At 41.4% G+C, this 21,578-nt stretch overlaps 1 protein-coding gene across 1 annotated transcript in view; it reads left to right on the top strand.

Moving 5' to 3' along the window:
- The first annotated feature begins 791 nt into the window (after nt 1–791).
- Nucleotides 792–21,578, top strand: part of LOC108784949 (acetyl-coenzyme A synthetase, cytoplasmic-like) — a 57,887-nt gene continuing 37,100 nt past the window's right edge. Inside the window, exons 1-6 of the mRNA XM_018553904.1 lie at nt 792–1,032; nt 2,796–2,991; nt 14,232–14,323; nt 18,249–18,352; nt 21,095–21,167; nt 21,256–21,331. Coding sequence (XP_018409406.1) covers nt 876–1,032; nt 2,796–2,991; nt 14,232–14,323; nt 18,249–18,352; nt 21,095–21,167; nt 21,256–21,331 — 698 coding nt within the window. The 5' untranslated portion in view covers nt 792–875. The remainder of the gene's footprint in view (nt 1,033–2,795; nt 2,992–14,231; nt 14,324–18,248; nt 18,353–21,094; nt 21,168–21,255; nt 21,332–21,578) is intronic.

Here is a 21,578-nt window from a genome sequence, read left to right as displayed (position 1 = left end):
AGTGAATAGCCAAACAGTGTTCGGCTCACTTCACTTGGGGTCGGTTGTTCACTCTGCTGCACTCGGCAGGTGTGTGCGTGCTTGCGTGTGTACACACTGACATGGCTTAGCTTTGTAAGATGGAAATGAAACATTCCTCAGTGCCCATATTAGTAGGAAACCACATGACTATGTACATCAGTCCATCCAGTAAGGTGGCACAGCATGGCACTGCCTTGGCACAGCTCACACTTATTCATTCTTGGAGAGTCCCTCCTCGGGAATTAAGAATGTTATGACGTGGTCAGTCTCAGCAAGCTTCCTCCTCAGGGTGACATGCTATAACACATCAGGAAGTGCTGAGAATAAATGCTGCCTCTGTGATTGAACGGCTCGTTCACATTTCACCCACCGCAAACCACTATAAAAGTTCAGTTGACGCAACAAGGTGCTTATTACAGCAATATGTGAATGACATAACAAGACTCGACACAGCAACTTTCCAACACCGGTGTCAAGGCAAGCCATGGGTCACCGGAGCCATATCACCGCCACCCCCCTTCCCTGCTCGCATCCTCCGCCTGCTGACTCCACACCACATCGCCTCTGAGCACAATGGCAAGAGATGAGCCGAGCGCGCCGCAGCCAATCATACAGGAAGAGTGTGAGCACGGAGCGTCCTGATTGGCTGGCGACATGAGAATACAGACCCGTGCGAGCTTCAGCACAGGGAGAGCCGTGGATGAGGAGGAGGAGGCGAGGAGGGATTAGGCTGGGAAATCCTCCTGTCACCTCCATTTACATTACACACCTCCATAGAAAGGGGCATTGCTGCGCCTGGATTGCTACAATTCGGATTAAGGAATTAGAGTCGTTTGTGGTTTCTCGCAGCAAACATGCCAAGCCAGGTGAAGGCAACCTGTGAAGGGGCCTTAGCAGAGGAAGAAGAAGTGGCCACCTACCCGCCCGCAAAGTCCCTGCAACAGCATGCATACATCCCAGACTTCAACACATACAAGGCTCTGTACGACAAGTCCATCCACAACCCCCAAGGTATTTCTGTGCAGGAGGAGGAGGACAGTCCGAAAAGATGTCACATCTGTACTGCATTGATTAGATATTGCAATAATAGGGAAAGGGGGGCCAGGACTGAAACCTTTACATACATGAAGGCTCTGAATAAGGTTCAGGAGGCAGGATTGTCAATATGAAGATGAAGAACACAGGGACAAGACCTCAGATTCTAAACTAATCTTAGAAATAATATTTCACCAAAAGAGTAGTTGATGCTTGGAATAAGTTCCCAGCAGAGGTAGTGAGTCAGTGATACTTGGGGCAATCATAGATCGAAACTCAGACAAAAGGCTAAAAAGAAAACAAAAATCAAAAAGGGGAAGACCTGATGGACCACTTTGTTTTCTGCCATTACTCTTTTATGTTTCCTTGTTCTTATCTTTCTATGTATGTGTAAATTATACAGTGTATACATCACCTGGCTTACTGGCATGTTCTAGCTTTAAATAGCAATCGGGTTCAAAAGAAAATTCTATTTTCTGGTTATTACTAAAGGTATTACATAGCGTCATGAGCGCCATGAGATACTACTCATTCACAACAGTACCTCCCATCAAAGAGCTTACAATCTAAGGTCTTTATCTCATATGCATGCATACATATCAGGGCCAATTAAGACCGGAGCCAATTAACCGACCAGCTTGTCTCTGGAGTGTGGGGGGAACTGGACAACCCGGGGAATCCCACACAAGCACAGGGAGAACATGCAAACTCCATGTAGATAGTGTCCTGGCCAGGATCTGAACCAATGACCCCAGTGCTGCAGGGTAGAAGTGCTGACAACTTAACTCTCATTCACATTAGTTGTGAAAGTGCTCAAAATCACCCAGTTTTGCGCATATTCTTCCAATGCACGAAAAGCTTATGTCGCGCTGCCGCATCATTATTTAATAGCACCCCAAATGCACCCCAACAGCAAGCAAGATGCATGGCAAACATGTACAAAGACAGTCAAAAACGCACAAAGTTTGCAACTCACACTGCTTTGTAAGGTTCTCTGTTGCATTTGTTGTTTATATGGCAGCCTATTGAAAAAAATGCACTTCCCTTTGCTGATGTGCGGAACATGCCATGCCTCACTCATTCAGATTTCATGTAAAACCAAGGATAAAAAGAAAATGACTCCTTTAGTACATCAGCCGTATGAGTGTGTGAATATATAAGGTTGAAGACTGTACAGCTAGAATTCAATAAAGAGTTCTCATTCTTAAGTCATGCAATCTATAGGCAGCCCAACCAGAATCCACCTTATACTAGTCCGACATGAGCAGAGAAACCTCTGATTGGTTGCTATGGGTTACTGCAATTAAAAGTTAGTATTTAAAGCGGCCATGTTCCTAAAGTAAAAAGAAATAGTCACAACCAACCTATAAAAGAACATGTTTAATACCTACCTTTGCCAGGGGGTGGTGAGTTAAATCTCTCTCTTAAAGAGCTATGGGCAACCTTGGTTGCCAACACTTCAGGGTATGGCAGATACCTGGTCCCCTGTAGGGGGCTGTGGTTCCTCTTGCCAGAGGTTACGTCATTACATGTTCTTTTACAGTCTGGTAGTGGTTTCATTTATTAATATAGCAATAGGGTCACTTCAAGAATAAGAACTGTCTATTGAATAAAACCATTTGTCCTAATAATATAATGTTTTACCCTATCAAAACAATTGATCTTTTTATTCATAATTGATTGTTTTGTGTTTCTTTTTATTATTATATATCACTTCCTCAAACATTTTTTCCCTGCAGAATTTTGGATGGAGGTTGCCTCTGATTTCTATTGGAAATCCCCTCCTAGCGGCAAAGTCCTGGATTATAATTTTGACATCACTAAAGGCAATATATTTGTGGAGTTCATGAAAGGGGCAAAAACCAATGTGTGCTACAATGTCCTGGACAGAAATGTCCTGGAGAAAAACCTCGGGGCCAAGACAGCATTCTTCTGGTAATATGTTATACATGGTAAACACTGTGGCAAAATGACCAGCCTAGTTAAGATATGCAATTGTTCCCAAACACTTTTTTCCCCCCATTCTTTATAATGGTTACCAATGTATATAATATAGTAGTATTGACTGACTAAAGAGCATAGTCTTCCTTCAGGTTCCAGGAATGCCATATCCAATAAAGCTGAACTCCAGGTATAAAAAATGATGCATACCTTATTAGTCCAGCTTGCCCCAATAAGTATGCATATGTCATAACTGGTTGGCACATGGGGATCCTGTGCACCTTTGTAGTAGCCGAAGCTACTGCTCTTTTACATTGATCTTCTGGGTCTTGGTACTGCACTGCCCTGAGCATCTTCCCCTCTGCTTTGAAAACATTGTGGGTCCCTCACTTGGCACAGAGGCCATTCAGAGAACATCTAGTACTTAGACCTAGTATTTATCAATGAGTACAAGGGATTCCCTGATTAATTAGGGGGAAGTGATGTTACAATCTACGCGTCGTCCAATCAGAGAACTCCTTGTACAACTATAGGAGTTTAAAATATTGGTCACATGTCCCTAAAAGTGAAATTTGTGCTGCCGGTGCCACTGTGTTGTTTGTGTACATACTTGAACCTGGCAGTGGATGCATAAAGCTGAACTCTGGGATGAGAAATATTGTCTAAATACAGGAGTCACGTGTAATCTTATTCAAATCTTGGTGTGCTTTGTGTATTTCTTCCAGATCTGTGCAGTAATCCAATGTGAAACATTTCATCAGGAGCTTCCTGTAACACAGACCAGTCACTGCTGCTCTCTTTTTTTGTGCAGAATGGCTGGTCTTGTATCTGCCCACCTCCTGCAGTTTTCTGCAGGCAGCCTGCAGTGGGTGGGGCCTGTTGGGTCCCTCCCACAGCTCTGCACTCTGAACAATGTACAGCAAAGTGATGATGTCACTGCTATGTCTAATGGTTCTGAAAACGCATTCAGAGCATACACAGTGGATTTATATCCTATGTGGCTATGGAGGAATATATTTACATAAAAATGTTTGTGCCCAGAGTTCAGCTATAAATCCATCAATTACACATGTGCCTTAGATTAGCACAAGAATCATCTGTTCTTCTGCTCCCATAAAACTTTGCTTGTAGAAGTTTGTGGAAGGAGGAGGTGTGATAATCTTTCGATTTGACCAGCAAATCTACTTTTTGTCACAAAGATTGGAGTTTTCTGCAGCATAGTTTACCTTCGTGGAAATAATCATCACAAATGGATAATAACTTCATAACTATTGAACCTTTAGATAAAAGTGGCATTACAGCTGGATCATTCTTTCTTTTAGTTTTGTATAAGGCATTATATTTGATTCCCGTTTCCATTCTGTAGACTTCCCATTCTGTAGACTTTGCACTTCCTGTTTGGTCAATGGGACTAAAAGTTACAGAATGTTCTCCAACAAGGACACAGCAAATACATGAAAGAGGTTCTAACCAATTCTACTAAAATGTGTTATATTGCTGTCTTTACCCCTCTGCAGAGATTTCCATTTACTTCCTATTTTGGAAACCACACGGAAAGTGTAACTGTATGGGGAAATCTCTTCATTGGAGACACGTAGGGCAATAAAACCCTGACAAGCTTTACTCATTCCCTGTTTTATTTAGTAATCAAAATTTGAATTGTATTTTAATACTGACATTCAGGTTCACTGTTAGGCTGGGTTCACACTTAGGCGTATCGAATATGCGCGTTTGTCACGCGATTCCGAGGATATCCCAATGGATACGCGCGGCAAATACGCCCCAAAGAAGCTCCTGTACTTCTTTGGGCATAGGGCGTTTGGTAGCGCGTTCATACGGCCTGTAATACGCCCAGGTGTGAACCATAGCCATATGAAATAATGGGATTTTCGGTGTTTGAGCGTTTTGCAGAGCGTAGGAACGCGCTACAAAACACCCAGGTGTGAACCAGGCCTAAAGGGAATTACATCCATATAAATTGTATATTTGTTAAAGTAGTGTTAAAGTATTAAAACTATTTTTGTTTGGTATATATCTAATGCTAGTAAGCAGCAGATATTTGCGCCAACATAAAAAGAAAAAAAAAAAGTTGGCAAATACCAAGAAACTTACCTGTGTCAGCGCTGCTCGATCCTAGCTGCAGAAGTCCCGTCTCCCAAACGCTGTGAAGGAAGAAGAGTGGTCGGGCACATGCTCAGTCCAGAGCTTTGGAGGGGAGAGGAGAAAAGCGGCACAGTAGCTAAATGGATGCAGCAGGGAACGTGCACAGACAGACTCTGTGGGAAACGAGGAAGCTGCGGTGGATCAGAGACCGGCACCAGCGCGGGGGGGACTGTGGAAAGCGAGTAGAAAGAAGAAGGTGTTCGGATCAAGAGCCATCACATAAGGTAAGTCTTTACAGCAGCGTTGGAGGGGGCTGGGGAATCTGCTTATAATGTCACTTTTACTAAATCAGAATCAAAATTCAAAAGACGACTTTGCTTGCAGACTTCAGCACCACTACTGCTGCCCCCTGTGTTTTAATGGGATATTGCCTCCCCGGTGCCTCAGGGGTCAGTCATTGTGCACTCAGGAATAACAGTTAGAGAAAATAAATAATTCTAGACCTTTGAGCCTACCTTTCAAGTGTAACCACTTTTACTGTAATCTGGGTCAACCTCTTCGCTGAAACTTTACTTGGATGCTGTTACCTGCTTTCACACCAGTCTCTGAATGCTTCTGACATAGCATGCATTTTTTCTCATCCTGCATTATCATACCTGCAGATAGTGTCATTATAGCTGTTTAACATGCATGAAAAAAACACATGCGTGTGTGTTCAGAACGGCAACCTCTTGTCAAACATCTATAGTCTAGTGTTATATCTGTACAATATTTGGGTATGGATGTGTGTTCATTTACATAGATTTCATTCCAGTTTATGGCCACTGCATTGGGCAGTCCTAACACATAGGGGTTCATTTATAAATATAGGAATTTCCCATACTCGTCGGCACCATCTAGGGGCGCTAGTGTTGTGCGAATAGTAAATGAACCCCATAGACCATTTGCCTTATTTACTATCAAAACCCCAGGGAAAATATTATTAACCCTTGCAGAGGGGCTACCCTGCACTGCAAGGGTTAACTGCTAGGGAGAAAAATAAAAACAATTATACTCACCTGATCCTCAGTGCCGACTTGCTGTTAGACTGGTCTTTCCAATGTCTCTGCCCCTACGCTACAGTGGTCTAAGGTCCCTGAGTCATCAGGTCCAAGACACTGAGGGACATTTATCAAAACTGGAGCAGACAAAATCTGGAGCAGTTGTGTATGGCAACCAATCAGCTTCTCTTTCTCATTTTCAAATCTTAACTGAATAAACTGAAGAGGGAAGCTGATTGGTTGCCATGGGCAATTGCTCCAGATTTTGTCTGCTCCAGTTTTAATAAATTCCCCTCACTGTGTATTGGATGTGAGGCTGTCAAAGGACATACCATTACTGCAGCAGAGGCGACAACAGACTGGAGGGAGCACTGTGAAGTCAGTTCACAATACTGCATTGCACAAACCTACTTATGTGATACTCCAGCTCCTAAAAATGTTTCTCATTATTTGTGTTGAGGACCATGAATGTTTAGGCCACATCCTCAACAGAGGGGACTGGTTCTGCCAGATTAAATGCATTTTGGCTTGAGGAAAAGTTAGCAGGAACTTTTCTTAAACTAATAAGCTAGGTTCTACATTCAACTGACTGTCACAATGACCTTGCTACAGCCATAAATCTGTTATCTGTCCTAATTCAAATGTTCAGTAAACTGCTGAGCCACTGGAAATGAATCCACGTTTCTTACTGCACTGGATGTAAATCACAAAGTTTATAAACTACAGTGCTATTGTTCAGTGACATTATAATACACAGCCTATCAGAAGAATGTGTTTTTGTAATCACAGGTATAAGACTTATACATCTTATAAGGTCTGTAAAACTTGTACAGGATGTGTCTTAATGCCAATGTAATCGCTGTTTTCATGTTTATCTTTATTGCTGCTAATAGGAAATGTCCTAGTCACTGATTTCAGAAACTGATTGTAAGTGAAAGCAGTGCTTTGATGTACTGTGCTGGCAGGGGCGTAACTACAGGCCATGGGGCCCCATAGCAAAATTTGAATAGGGCCCCATGGCAAACCCTTTCAAATCTAAATAAAGGACATGTAGCAGGAGAGCTGTCTGCATAGTCTCTTCCTGAACATCCTGATATCAACTCTTCTTGATTGCAAATGCCATCAAGGGTACAGGGTCAGCAGCGACTTCAGCAATCTTTCAAGGGGGCCCCCTTCCACCCCAAGGCCCCATAGCAGCCGCATGGGCTGCTATGGCTATTGTTACGCCCCTGTGTGCTGACATACCATGCAAATCATGGTGGAGCCAGTCTATGACATTACTTAGAATCACAAGACAACTTCTGGCACTGTTCACAGTGTTAAAGCGGAACATTTATTAAAATATATCCCTCCACAGCCACAAAGGGTATGAATCCAGATTGAGTGCACTAAATGCCTTTGTAAACCCAGCTGTTACTTTAGAAAAGCAGCATTGACATGAGCCGCCCTCCAGAAGGAAGGAGAGTATCAGCACCAATTCATAGATGATTTGAGGATCTACAGCCGAGTGATACACAAATAAGATGCATTTTTGTTAATAGTTAGGGTACCTGAATGCATTTATAAGAGTTTAGTGTCCTGAGTTTAGTGTCACTTTTAATTTGAAGAGATTTCTGCAGTATATGATTTGCATCTGCTAACATTGGTTAGATGTCATGCTGCTAATTGTTGTTTGCCTCCAAGCCTGGCCATGCACAAGGTGTCCAGACGTCTTTGCGTGCACTATGGTTTGGTCCTGAAGAATAGGCTGAGAGCCATTGTTTTCAGGTTAGCGTCTGACTTTGGCAATCACTGACAGATTAGACTGACTACACTATTGCTTCTTTTGATCTAATTTAATCTTATCTGAGCTACATGGAGCTGAGACGTGCCCCTAGTAGTGGTTTTAGGATTAGTTAATCAGCTACCGCCCTAGAAATTATTTAGACAACAGTCCTAGTCTCTGACATTATTACATTTTTAGGTCAGCCAACATTACAACTTGTCATTTAATAAAGACAACATTCTGTTCTCATTACAAAGGCACACAGCAAATGTATCAACGCCCAGTGATATTCTTAGTTCCTTGTGCTACAGAAATAGAGGTTGGATGACTTAAAGGACACGTTGGTATATCTGGATGACCTGTGCAGTAGTGTTGTGCCAGTACTGCCTCTGAAAGGTTTCTGTTGATCTGATTGGACTTTCTGTTGTAGTATCATACCTGATAATTACTGGGCTACGTTCAGATTATATAATAGCTGATTGTTATTACATTCGCTTGGCATGTTTACATTGATTTTGTTACATCAGTACTAATAATGTGACTGTGTGCTGACTTTACATGTCAGGAGAGTGATGCAGTAAACCGATGATTGTATGCAAATGTATGATAAGCTCCTCTTCATGGCGTCTCTTTATTGAAAAGGCATAAAAACTATTTTTGTGGCTGCTTTTATGCCTTTTCAATAAAGAGACGGCGTTAACGATTCCTACGAGTATCAGATCTTTTCCCTTTATTTTACTGATTGGGTCCAGTAGATACCTATTGATTATCGTTCGGAAATCGTCCACGAATGGTCTTTCGTACGATAATCAATCAGTTGATGGTAACCCAAAGATTTTTTTTACTGTACTCCTGGCCGAATTTTCTCGAAGGGTGAGGCCAGAAAACTTTTTTCGATTGTACAAATAGCAATGGATTAGTGGCGTTTTCGTACTAAAAAAATCTCAACATGAACACTGCAGAAACAAAAATCTGTTCTGCCAATCGACGAAATTTGGTAAGTTAGTATTGCTAACGAATGATTATCGAAACATCTGCATGATGGGGTATTCGAGTGGAAATTGAACAAGGGTTTGATGACGGGACAAAAATAATCTAACAATAATCTCAGAGTGTATGGCTAACCTTATGTGAGCTCCGTGGTTCCCATGAAATACTGCGTTTGAGAAGGTAGAGCGGCTCAATTTCTGCAAAGAATGCATGACAAACTAGAGCTAGCATCACAGGCAAACTGACCGATGAAACAAAGGGGTCTATTCACTAAAGGGTGAAGAGTTTGGAGAAGTGAACAATCTAGGACAAAGTCGCTGATTTGGAAATATTCTCCAATTCAGCTCACTTTCCAGTTCATCTATGTTGTCCTGGATTGTTCACTTCTCCTGACTTCTCCAAACTCTTCACCCTTAGGTGAATAACCCTGTTTGTGTTCTTGCCACAGATCTGTGATCTCGCTATTGCCCCAGTAATAGGCAATAAATGCTCAGATTAGTGGATTGGCTAGTTGGGTAAAGTCTGATTAACAAAAGGATATGGGCAACCAGATCCCTCTATATGGGCAAACATAATTTTTAGCTATGATAGCAGCCTACTACTAAAATAGCTGTTTTACCAGGAATTGCCACATACAGTATGTGCTGTTGGTATTGTCCTGGGGGTCCTAGCAGGGGACTTGAGACACATATGTTTCACAAGAAACCAACAATATGGAGTTAATTAGGTGCATTGTACTGCATACTGGGCAGCAACAGCATTGCAAACTAGTTTATTCTACCAGTTTTACAAATAAGAAGCTAAGTCAAGTTATTCCTTTATTATATACAAATTAATTTGTAAAATACTGCCAGTTTTTCTGCCTGACCTCTGTCGTTATATTATCCTTCCACTATCCCCTGAATCACACAAATCATACAGGAATGCAGTATACACAGTTCATTTCATCTGTATGTGTTCCTGTTTGGCCAGAATACAGTTTTGAATAGTTACATGTTTACATTTCTTTTTATATGTACCAGTGACGTAAATAATATGGGAGGGCCTAGTTATAATCACTGTACAGCTGCATTAAAAAGAAACTCTGAGCAAAAATGCAATTAACCCTTGCAGTATGGCTACCCCTGCACTGCAAGGGTTTAGATTATAAGCCCTCACGGGCAGGGCCCTCCTTACCGTCTTATCTTGAACTGTATTGTAATTGTAATGTCTTCCTTAGGGTTTATTACTATTATTATTTGTTTTTATTTATTGTAAAGCGTTGCACAAACTGTTGGTGCGATTTTAATCCTGTATAATAATAACAATAATAATAAGTGCTCGTTTTGGTCTAGGGAGGAAAATATCAAACTTATACTCATCCGATCCTTGGTGCTGGTCAGCTGTGACAGCGCTCCCTTCAGTCTTTCTTCTCCTGCACTGCAGTGATGGTATGTCCCTTGGCGCCCTCACATCCTATACACAATAAGGGGAATTTATCAAAACTGGAGCAGACAAAATCTGGAGCAGCTGTGCATGGCAACCAATCAGCTTCTCTCTTTCATTTTCAAATCTTAACTGAACAAACTGAAGAGAGAAGCTAATTGCTCCAGATTTTGTCTGCTCCAGTTTGGATAAATTTCCCCCAGTGTATAGAACATGATGACCCAGGAACCTTAGACTGCTGCAGTGGAGGGAGAGTGAGGTGGAAGGGACCAGTCTAAGAGCAAGCCGGCTCTGAGGGTGAGTATAACCTTTTTATTTTAGCTCCTAGACCAAAACGAGCACTTAACTTTTGCAGTGTGAGGGTAACCCCACTGCAAGGGTTAATAAAAGTTTTGCCAGAGTTCTTTTTTAATATTGAAACAGCAGGTTTGACTTGATCCTGAAATATCTTATACCTGTCATTTAACATGCTGTTAATTATAGGCTAACATAACCTTCACATCACATAACATAACACAGGTAACATGTCAATAACACTAGGGGGTCTATTGATAGTTATTTACACACAACATTCAATTTGTTCAATTGAATCCAAAATTCAAAATGTAAATCCTTATAAATTATAAAGTCTAAATAGTCTTTTTTATGTTCCTAAAATATTGTCACTAACTAAATAGTGAGCCCTATTTCTTTATATTTGCCTTGCACTGTTTATTTAAAGTAGGACTAGACAAATCCCAGGATCCAGGTATCCAATGTTCCTTAGAATCAGGGCCGGCCTTAGGCGTTTACGCGCCCTGTGTGCGAGAAAGCTTTACAGCGCCACTCAGTCACCACACCTCTCAGTGGCCACACCCCCAGTAACCATACCCATTTTCCCCAATAGCCGCATAATTTAAAGACTCCAATTTTGTTAAGCCGCAAACAAAAATATATTAAAAAGTATGATAAAAATAAAACTTTTATTCAAAGGTATTAAACTTGTAGGCACAATATAAGTATTTTTATCAAATCAAACAACAGAAGGCAAACAATAAATATGAAACTAAAATAGAGTCTATAACAATAAAGTGTCAGGATGTCCTGTCGACACCCTTTTTTCAAGTAAGTATATCTAGAAAAGTAAAAATAAAAAACAGAACACAAAATCTAGACTACGTGAAGTTTTTTTTTGACAGATGAATAGTTCCACGTCAGTAAGGCAGGGAGCTGGGCAGAGCTTGTGTACACAGAACTAAAGGATGTACGTCCCTTTAACTGCTGAAATACCTGATAATAGTTTTATGTCTTAGATAGTAAATGCTAAACACATGCACACACACACACTCACTAAGTACAGTGTATTTATAACTCTGAAAATGTCAGCTAGTCTAGCACAGATAGTGTCTTGTAACTTTGATCTCATCCAATGCACCTCTTGTATCTATTCAAATACATCTTCTCTGTGACATTTCTACTGGTTTTACATAAATACATGAAGAGTATTGTGGCTATTTCTTCTGCTCCTGCACAAAAACCTCTTTAACTGAGGACACATTTATCCATTTATTGTTTGATTATACCAATGGTCAGAATTGCTATAACTGAGCCAAGCAAATGTGAGCAGTGTTCATGCTCCCCAGCAGAATCATGCTCACCGCTTTGTGTATACTAAGAGCACAATTAATAATTAAACTTATATTAAAGTCAAACTTTGTTTAAAAGAGAACTATGGGGTAAGTGTTTTCCCCCATAGTTCTCTTAAGGGTCACGGGAGGACATATACCAGCGTCCTCCTGTGACCCAAAGCTCAGTATATCGCGAGCTACAGCTCACGGTATACTGAGACCGCCGCAGCCGGGTCGGATCCCAACATTACTGTCGAGATCCACCCAGCTGTGTGAGTGACAGCTGGCTCTGCCTATCTAGAGACAGATCCAGCTGTGCCCACCCCCTCCCTCGTCCGTTCCACCACTCAGTGCTGGAGGATTGGAGAGGGGAGGGGGAATCCCTGCGGGGAGCCGTGACTGACAGTCACTGCTCTCTGAAGGGAGATGATCGAGAAGTGAGCGAGTGACGGTATGTGTTCGGTTACTTCCTAATCTACTGAGCCGACGTGTGACAGTTGTCATTGTCATGCGTCGGCTCAAACTATGAGGATGAGTGATTTTCACTCACCTCATGGTTCTCCTTTAAGCTATTTTTAAATGCTGATTAAATCTCTTACAATGGCTGCTGCTCCTTGATGTTTAAACATTTACGTTTCCTCCAGAATCAGCTGGTCCCCTGAGCTCTGGCCCTGATATCCTGTTATGGTGGTTTCTTTCCCTTGCAGAGTCCTATATGGCCACCTTTTTGTATGCTAGTAAGTTGTGTGGGTCTCCACAAATACACAGGCACATCAAGGCAAGCCATTCCCCTCCTCCCTCTTCCTTTCCCTCTTTTTCAAGCTAGTAGATGTGCAGCTGCTGGAGGCTGCTCAGCCTCTTGTGATCTTGTATTGGACAGGAAGTGAAGCTGAGAGAGTTGGAGCTGTTCAGAAACATAATGACTGTAAGTTCTTGGGCAAAAATGTAAAGAAATAGCTCGCTGGGCAACCAATATTTCTTTATTCTGGATTTATTATTGAAAAAAAAGTTTGAGAGTTTAATGCTACTTTAAAGTTGTACTTCTGGCAGGCATCTAAATACACAGCTCTGGCAGGCATCTAAATACACAACTGACATACAAACACGTTAAATTTCTTTCCTGCCAAAGCATGAGTGCTACTGTTCAGCCAGTCATATGGTCCAGCCACCTTTCTAAACCTTGCAGACCACACTTTTTTTAACGAAAAGTAAACCTTGAAATCTTGAAAAAAATGCAGTACGCTTCCATTGCTGACCACCCTCTAAAATTCTAATTGCCTGTTTACCATGTTGACACTCTGACTTCAGTATTTTTTTTGTTTGGCAGTCATTTTTTATTTGAGTTTTGAAATTGCAAACAACAAAGAAACCTCAGCAACTAATCGGAGAATTAGTAAACACATAACGACAATGCCACCACCCCAGTCACCTCCTTGATGGCAAATGCGTGGCAACCTAGGGGAAAAAGAAAAACCCCCCAAACGACACGAATATAAAACATAACCAATACCCATATGCTTGAAAAAGACATCGCCCCTGGAACAGCCCCATCAAAGGTAAAGGTAGACTAGATCGAGCAAGGTTGGGGTGTATCTCTATGTATAAGACCTGGTTTACACCTAGGCGACAGCGTTTTTGGGTGTTTTTGATGCACGTTTTTGCGCGTTTTATGCGCATACGGCAAAGGCGTGTTTTTTGATGAGAAAAAAACATAAAATGTGTAAAAACAAACAAACGGGTGTTTTCAAGTGTTTCCTATTCAGTCTATAGGGTAAAAACGCTCTGTTATATGCCCAAATTTCCCCCCCGCTGGATGGGCATTTATGCTCGTTTCAGCACGGTTCCATTTGAAGTCTATATGGAAACGCGCTGATCAACTCTAAAATAGTAGCTCAGGGAGCAGTTCAGGCAACAAGCATATTGAAACATGCCTTTGCGTGCATTTGCGTGAACGGGCCCCATAGAAATTAATACGTTTTTAAATGTTGGCGTGTTCAGCGTGGAAAAACGCCCCGGTGTGAACGGGGCCTAAAAGCGGTTTCCCCAATCCGCTCAAAACTGTAACCTCCATTCCCCCCTCCTAGCCCCCAGGCCCATCACTTGTAATCACCATGTGAGTAGGGACTGACACTCAGGTGAAGTGATCGCCCATGCACAGTCTATCAGATACAAAGGTACTAGCAGCCCGTAGGTGATTCAATCTACTTGTTTCTACCCAAAATGTAAGTCTATCAGAGATCATGTTTTCATTTCAGTGAAGATCATTTCCCAAGCTAATGCTTTTGTTTTCTTTTGTCATTTCAGGGAAGGCAATTCGCCTGCAGAATCTTCTGTAATTTCCTATGGCGATTTACTGACAAAAGTCTGCAAGCTGTCAAATGTCTTAAGGAGATTAGGCAAGTATTATTTGGGATACGCTGAGAATGTGAACCATAACAATAAAATGTGCAGCAATAAATAATTCATACTAACAACAACATACAATTACTTTTATACTATATGTTCACTGATGGTGACAAATTGATACAAGGTATAAAATGCACTGATAGTGGATTGTTTACTTTATATTTAACATGTATTTTGGTTAGTTCACACCAGAAACTGCATCACAACTGCGTGCGTCTGCGCAGTTGCACAGCGATGCGTTTGCAACGCGTTTTTTAACTGCACTAAAAAATGCTAGTTAGGCATGTAGGTCACTTCCTTTTCCTGTCAGAGCATTTCCTATGTTGGTTTTGTTCGTTTGGGAGCTCAGTCATTCTTTCTTTGTTGGCTGGCATGGTGCTAGTTTTGACTTTAGCATTTAGCGTTTGCACCGCGTTTGATGCGTTTTGATGCAGTTTAAGTAGTACTAGTAGTAGTACTAGTAGTAGTTGGACAAGCAGTACTTTTTCTGACTGCATTGAATCGTCTGCAATGGTGTGAATTAGGCACAGGAAAGTCCATAGGAAAGCATTGGGATGTATTTTAACTGCGCAGTTGAAATAAACGAACTGCATCACAACTGCATCACAACTGCATATGGTGTGAACAGGCCCTTTAAGACATCTGCAGAATTTGGAAACAGAACAGAGCGCACTGGATAGTGCAGGTAAAACACTTTATTGTAAGGGCATTTTTAATCATTTTATATTTGTTAAAGTTACTTGGTCAGGGCATATCACAGGTAAACTCTTCCCAAGAAACACAAGAGCATGACAGCAGATGTAAACACACTTTTTCTGAATAGCTGGCAGTGAGAGAGGGCACATGCCAGATGGATGTTTAACATCAAATGCTGGAAGAACTTGATGGTGTAGAAACTTGCACACCCTTACAATTTGGTAATAAAAAGAAGAAAGGGGAATGGAGAAGTAGCCTGGTTAAAGTAGTAACTCCACAGTACTGACATGTTTCAGGGCCTTGCCCCTTCGTTAGAGGAATCCATTTGGCATACATCCTCTCTAACTGCCAGCTATTCAGAAAAAGTGCGTTTACATCTGTTGTTGTGCGCCGGTGCTTCTTCGGAAGAGTTTAACTGGTGATATACCCGATCAAGTCACTTTATTGCAAGAACATTTTTTTTTTTAAATCAAAGTTTTTATTAAATTTTGACAATTACATTAGAGCATATAGTATAACTTGTAAACAATATAAAAGTTGTATAGTTGAAATTTTTCAATTAAGAAGTGCAAGTGGCTTAAACAATCGAAATGTCAGGGCAGCAGCCACTTGCGCAGTAGGGTGCATATCAGAGCGGCAAGGAAGTATGAAGAAAGGTGAGGAAACAGGGAAAGAGTGCAGAGGAGCAAGGTAAAGGAGGAAAACAAAAGTCTGGTGGCTGAGAGAACCCCCCAGGTGAGCTGATGCAATCATAGGGCCGTGATGCTAGTAGAAGGAATGTCTGGATAAGCATATGCTATCCATGGGTTCCAGACCTTCAGAAAATTATTTTGGGTGTCAAAGAGAACAGTGGATCATTTTTCATTAAAGGAGAACTATGGGGTAAGTGTTTTTCCCCATAGTTCTCCTAAGGGTCACGGGAGGACATATATTAGTGTCCTCCCGTGACCCACAGCTCAGTATATCGCGAGCTACAGCTTGGGGGATACTGAGACCATTACTGTCGAGATCCATCCAGCTGCGTGAGTGACAGCTGGCTATGCCTACCGTCCGTTCTGCCAGTCAGCGCTGGAGGATCAGAGCGGGGAGGGGGGAATCCCTGCAGTCACAACTCTCTGCAGGGAGATGATTGAGAAGTGAGCGAGCGACGGTATGTGTTTGCTCACTTCGCGATCTATTGAGCCGACGTGTGACAGTTTCATTGTCACACGTCGGCTCGAACTATGAGGTTGAGTGAAAATCACTCCCCTCATAGTTCTCCTTTAATGAAGAACGAGTCTAGTCTGCGTCTAACCCCCACAAAAGAGTTCAGTTGCTTCTTCCAGGCTTTTGCAAGAACATTTTTTATAATTTTGCACTTTTCAAAGTGTGTTTCCTGTACTATCCAAGGCACTCTGTTCTGTGTCTATATTGACATGTACGGTATATGTGGTCTTAGATATACACAGAGCTAGGAAGAATTTGAAGCACAGTGCTTAAAGATTTGATGAACGTCAGAATTTACTTTTAGCATATATCGTTATTAGACTCCTTTCTAAGTATACGTTAAATATTATTACAAATACTGTACTTTATGTATTAGAGCCTGCTGACATGTTGTGATTGATTTGCTAAAGGCTCTTCACTTTGCAAGGCAATTTTCCCTTAGCTTATTGAATGTGGTGAAATGTCACTTTGCTAAGAATACCCAATCATGTGCAATCATGGATGATGGAAGTCAGCAGAGCTTCACTTTATTCGCTAAGCTAAGAAAAAAATTCCCTTGCAAAGTAAACAGCCTGTTTGTCTTTAGTAAATCAACCCCAATGTCTCAGCCAGTGCCAGAATGAACATTAAACCTAACAATGGATCCTGTAGTTGGCACCGACCTCAGCTTGACTCCTCCAATAGTTTTAAAATATTGAATTATAATATTTCATAATTATTTATTAAACTTATGCGCATGATAATTTGTTAGCTTGCCATTGGTGCAGAATCTTCCAAAGGTGGAGTATTGTGACTAATCTAAGACAGAGGTCTTCACCAGTGTCAGGTATATTATAAGAGGTTTGCTGCCCAAAGGGAAAACACAGAATAGAGTCCCTGTGTATAGACGCAGAGCCATGGACTCTTGTGTGTCTAGGTTACATGTGTTGTATTGATACTACATTCCTGAAATAGACATACCTGCACACACAACAGGTCCTGCTATACTGCTTCTTACTGAGCTGAGTCTTTGTGAACTGGGGAGAATGCAATTCGTGTTTTTTATGGTGATCTAACTACAAACAAAGTGCCTTCAGGACGATCAAGTTTAGTTTTTAATGGTCAGAGCTAGGGATGCACTGATACCGATACTGGTATCGGTGCTGATTCTGAGCATTTGGGCGAGTACTCATAGTCGCCCAAATGCTCCAATACTTACCCCGATACCGGAACTTCCGGTCAGTGTCACGAGGGAACATGGAGCCGGTCATGACCTGCCGCCCGGCTTCCTGATTGGCTAGGAAGCTGGCCTCAATCTAGGCCAAAATAGCAGATTTGGAAAAGCTCACTTTCCAGTTCAGCTATGTTGTCCTAGATTGTTCACTTCTTCTGCCTTCCATATACTCCTCACCCTTTTGTGAATAACCCTGTGAGTTTTTGATGGCCTGACAAATACTGGTAAAATGAAAGTGATATTTATTTGCAATTAGAGAGCATAAAAGAGTAGATTTACCCCCTTTATGAGTGGTGTTGCCAGATGATGGTCTAATGTCCTTTATGGACATATAGAGGTGATTTACTAAAGGACGTTTAGGGGGTTATTTACTAAAGGCAAATAGACTGTTCACTTGGCAAGGACATTTTTCCTTAGCTTGGTGAATAAGGTGAAGCTCTGTTGATTTCCATCATCTAATCATGGGCAAGCAAAACCTGTTTTGTTTATTTTCCTTGCACTTGATTGGGTATTATCTGCAAAGTGAATTTTCACCACATTCATTAAACTAAGGGGACATTTCCCTGCAAAATGAACTGCCTATTTGCATTCAGTAAATCAATCTGCATAGTCTCAGTTTTCATGGCCAGGGCACAGAGTCATCTTCGGTGGCTAAAAACAATTAAGTTCCTTTGCTTTTTCAACATTCTGTGTTGTAAATGCAATAACAATTTTTTCCCAAGTATCCACAAGGTTTATATTTGGTTAATTATATAGCCTGTCTTTACTAACCTTATTGATCATCTTCTGTACTTTTAAAGGAGTGAAGAAAGGCAACAGAGTGGCTATCTATTTGCCAATGATCCCAGAGCTAGTGTATTCAATGTTGGCATGTGCTCGAATTGGCGCAGTTCATTCTATTGTGGTATGTATGTCTCATAGTGTGGGCATTGTGGGCATCAATTACAATGTCCTTTTTGTTAGACTAGAGGATAATAGTAAGGAACGTTGTTGAAATTGATCCCAGGGGCATAGAGCCCAAAGAGCCATAAAGAGTTTATAATCCACAGACAAACTCTGTGTGCATAAAACTTACATCTGTGTCAGCTGATATCTGTTCTGTCAGTTTAATCACAATGCAGCAAATCCCTGGTGTAATGTACAGAAGTTGCTGGTAGGTAAAGGACAGGCAGGTTACAAGCTAAATCCTGTTTACATTCAACTTATTTGGTGCATATAAGAAACAATTATTTATAAGATAGGTCTTTTCAGCTCTCTAGAGTTAACGACATATGGAATGTACACGAGTTGAGACCCATATGCTTCAAATAACGGGCACTGAATCCAGCCATTTTTGGACAGAATGGGTGATGATCTCATGTCTGTGCGAAGTTTACAACCACCCAGGCCCTCCACAGTTTTTGGGGAACATTTGATTGGGTTGGTTAAAAATCCTTTGATCACTTTTGACAAGTGTTTTGATCTGCTTCAATTGAGTTAAATGGAAAACACATAAGGAGAAAAATTGCATAGGTATAATTCCAATCATTCTGTATCTATTCAGGCACGTCATTGCACTACATTCTTGTTAGTAGATCTAAAGAAGATTGTACAAACTGTAAGGTGTGCGGTGAGCTTTAGTTTCTTACAGTTAAGATCAGGAGTCTCATACTCAATGTACTCAGGGGCCACTGGACACATTTTTTAGTCCCGTGGGGGCCGCTTGCTAAATTTCATGCTTCAAAATAAAATGTAACTATATACAGTACCAGTGTTAATGCCTGTGCATATTACACCGGGCGTTTACTAGAGGCAACTGTCACCCATTCTAGTTAATGATCAGGTGACAATCGCTGCATGCAAACGCCTGCACACTGCATGGAATGGTATGTAATACGATTACATGCAGTTAGGAATCAATTACTATTCCTAAACGCAATGATCGTGCATCCAACTGCATGTAATCATATCACATACCATTACATGCAGTGTGCAGGCGTTTACATGCAGCGGCTGTCACCTGATCATTAACTTGGATTGGTGACACTTGCCACTTGTAAATGCCAGATTAGGGATTACTGCTGCAGGAAAACACAGATTCCTGACACAGGAATCCCTAATCGCACCTCAATTTACAGGTGTGATTGGGATCTAATCTACACACACACGGTAAAATGCAACCCACACCACACACACACTAATACACTCCCCAACGTTCCAATTCAACACCCCCCATCCAACCCCCCCCTCGCACACATAAAATAATACACTTCCCCCCACGAACCTCCTCACCTGCTTACATCTTTTCATGCGAGGAGGCGAGGGGCAGAATCCCTGGTGATCCAGTGGTTGATTAGTGAGGTCTGGTGCAGACTTTACTAATCCATCCTTTCAGCCGGAGCTCAGAACTGCCAGAACGCCGGCTGAAAGGATCTGAGTGCTGCCTCTGACAGGGGCAGCTTTGCAATCTGCATCCGACAAAGATGCAGACAGTGTAGCTGCTCCCGCAAGTCAGGTACACGGTCCATGACCGCATGTCTAACCTGTCAGATGGCTGCAGGCCACATAGTACTGGTTCGCGGGCTGGAGTTGGCAAGCAGGGCTAAATGTAGATCGGTGAAGCTGCTGCTTGTTTAGTACAAGTGATCTCGGCGATGCCACCAAGATCACTTGTAATAAGCCTGCTGGTCCATCTCCCCCTGTCGCCCCCCCCATGGTCCTCCCCCATGGCCGGCTGCCTCTCTCCCTGCTGGCTGCCTCGCCTCCCTGCCTTGTTTTTTAGGGTCCTCTTTCTTCTGGGGACCCGGGACCATGGCAAAGTAGTTAAGGATGGAGAGCGGGGAGCAGAGAACGTCTGTTCTCCTATCTGCTCTGTGTGTACAGGGAGACAGGAGAGCTGCACTCGCAGCCTTCCTGTCTCACCTGTCACAGGACAGCCAGCACAGTGCTATGCTAAAACTCCTGTATTGGAGGTGACAGGTTCAATAAAGAGATGCTATCCGAATGCTATCACAGGGGGCATTTTAGCGCCTGTGTGATAGCAATAAAGTTAAGCGGAAAAATAAACTAATAAAAACTAATAAAATTAAAAAAATAAACAAAAAAAAATGTATAAAAAGTTAAAAATAATAAAATAAAGAAAAATGATAAAAAATAAAGAAAAGATAATAAGATAAATACAAAAAGGTTAAACAAATAAATGTAGAATTAACAAAATAAAGTAATAAAAAAGGAAAAAATTATAAATAAAGTAAAAATAAAATGTTTGTATGTTTGAATATATGTGTTTCCCTATTTTGACTAAGGCAGTGATGTTGAACGTTTTTTTAAACCCCAGTGTCCAAACTAAAACTCAATACCAAACTTATTTTCAGTGTTGGTACTTTGAGATAAATACATTGATTTGGGGTTTCAGTTTGGGCACTCGGGCTTAAAAACGTTAGCCAACAGTGGTCTAGACACTGCCAAATGTTACACATCTTGTCCCCCTTCCCTTTTCCACTGCATCCCAACCCCAGTGTCAAGAGCAATCAAAGTACGCATGCATGTCCAACCACCCTCGTATGTCTATGGTCAGCCATTAGTATTAAAAGTAGTTCAAACATGTTTGTTGTTTTTCTCTAAAAACACTACTCCCCAGGTGTATTACATGTTCTCGCTCTTTTAGTTTGCAGGCTTTTCCTCAGAATCACTCTGTGAAAGAATCCTGGACTCCCAGTGTGCCGTCCTCATTACTGCAGGTATGAAAATAACTTTGTGTGCTTTGAGATAATGTATAATAGACCACTCTGCTTCATCTCAGTGAGATCTGAACGCTGTGTTTTTCAGATGGTGTTTTCAGAGGGGAAAAATTGATCAACTTGAAACATATCGCAGATGAGGCAGTTCATAAATGCAAAGAAAAGTAGGAATCTTTTCTTTTATTCTGTTTCCTTTTTATTGCTGTATGTGTTCATCTTTCATAGCAGTAGTTAGTTTTAGAGACATAGCAGTGGTTATATAAAGATAATGTTAAGATATTTTATTTATAGCTCCAGATCTGCATATTAATTCACCGCTAATTATTTGTTAAGGGCTATGTTTAGTGTAATCTTTTTTCTACACATCAAAATTATTGGGATCCATATAAAACCTACAATTCTCCTAGGAAA

Source organism: Nanorana parkeri, unplaced genomic scaffold (genome assembly GCF_000935625.1).
Source record: "Nanorana parkeri isolate BGI_ZX_2015 unplaced genomic scaffold, ASM93562v1 scaffold7, whole genome shotgun sequence".
Taxonomy (NCBI): domain Eukaryota; kingdom Metazoa; phylum Chordata; class Amphibia; order Anura; family Dicroglossidae; genus Nanorana; species Nanorana parkeri.
This window is presented reverse-complemented; position numbering and strand designations above follow the sequence as displayed.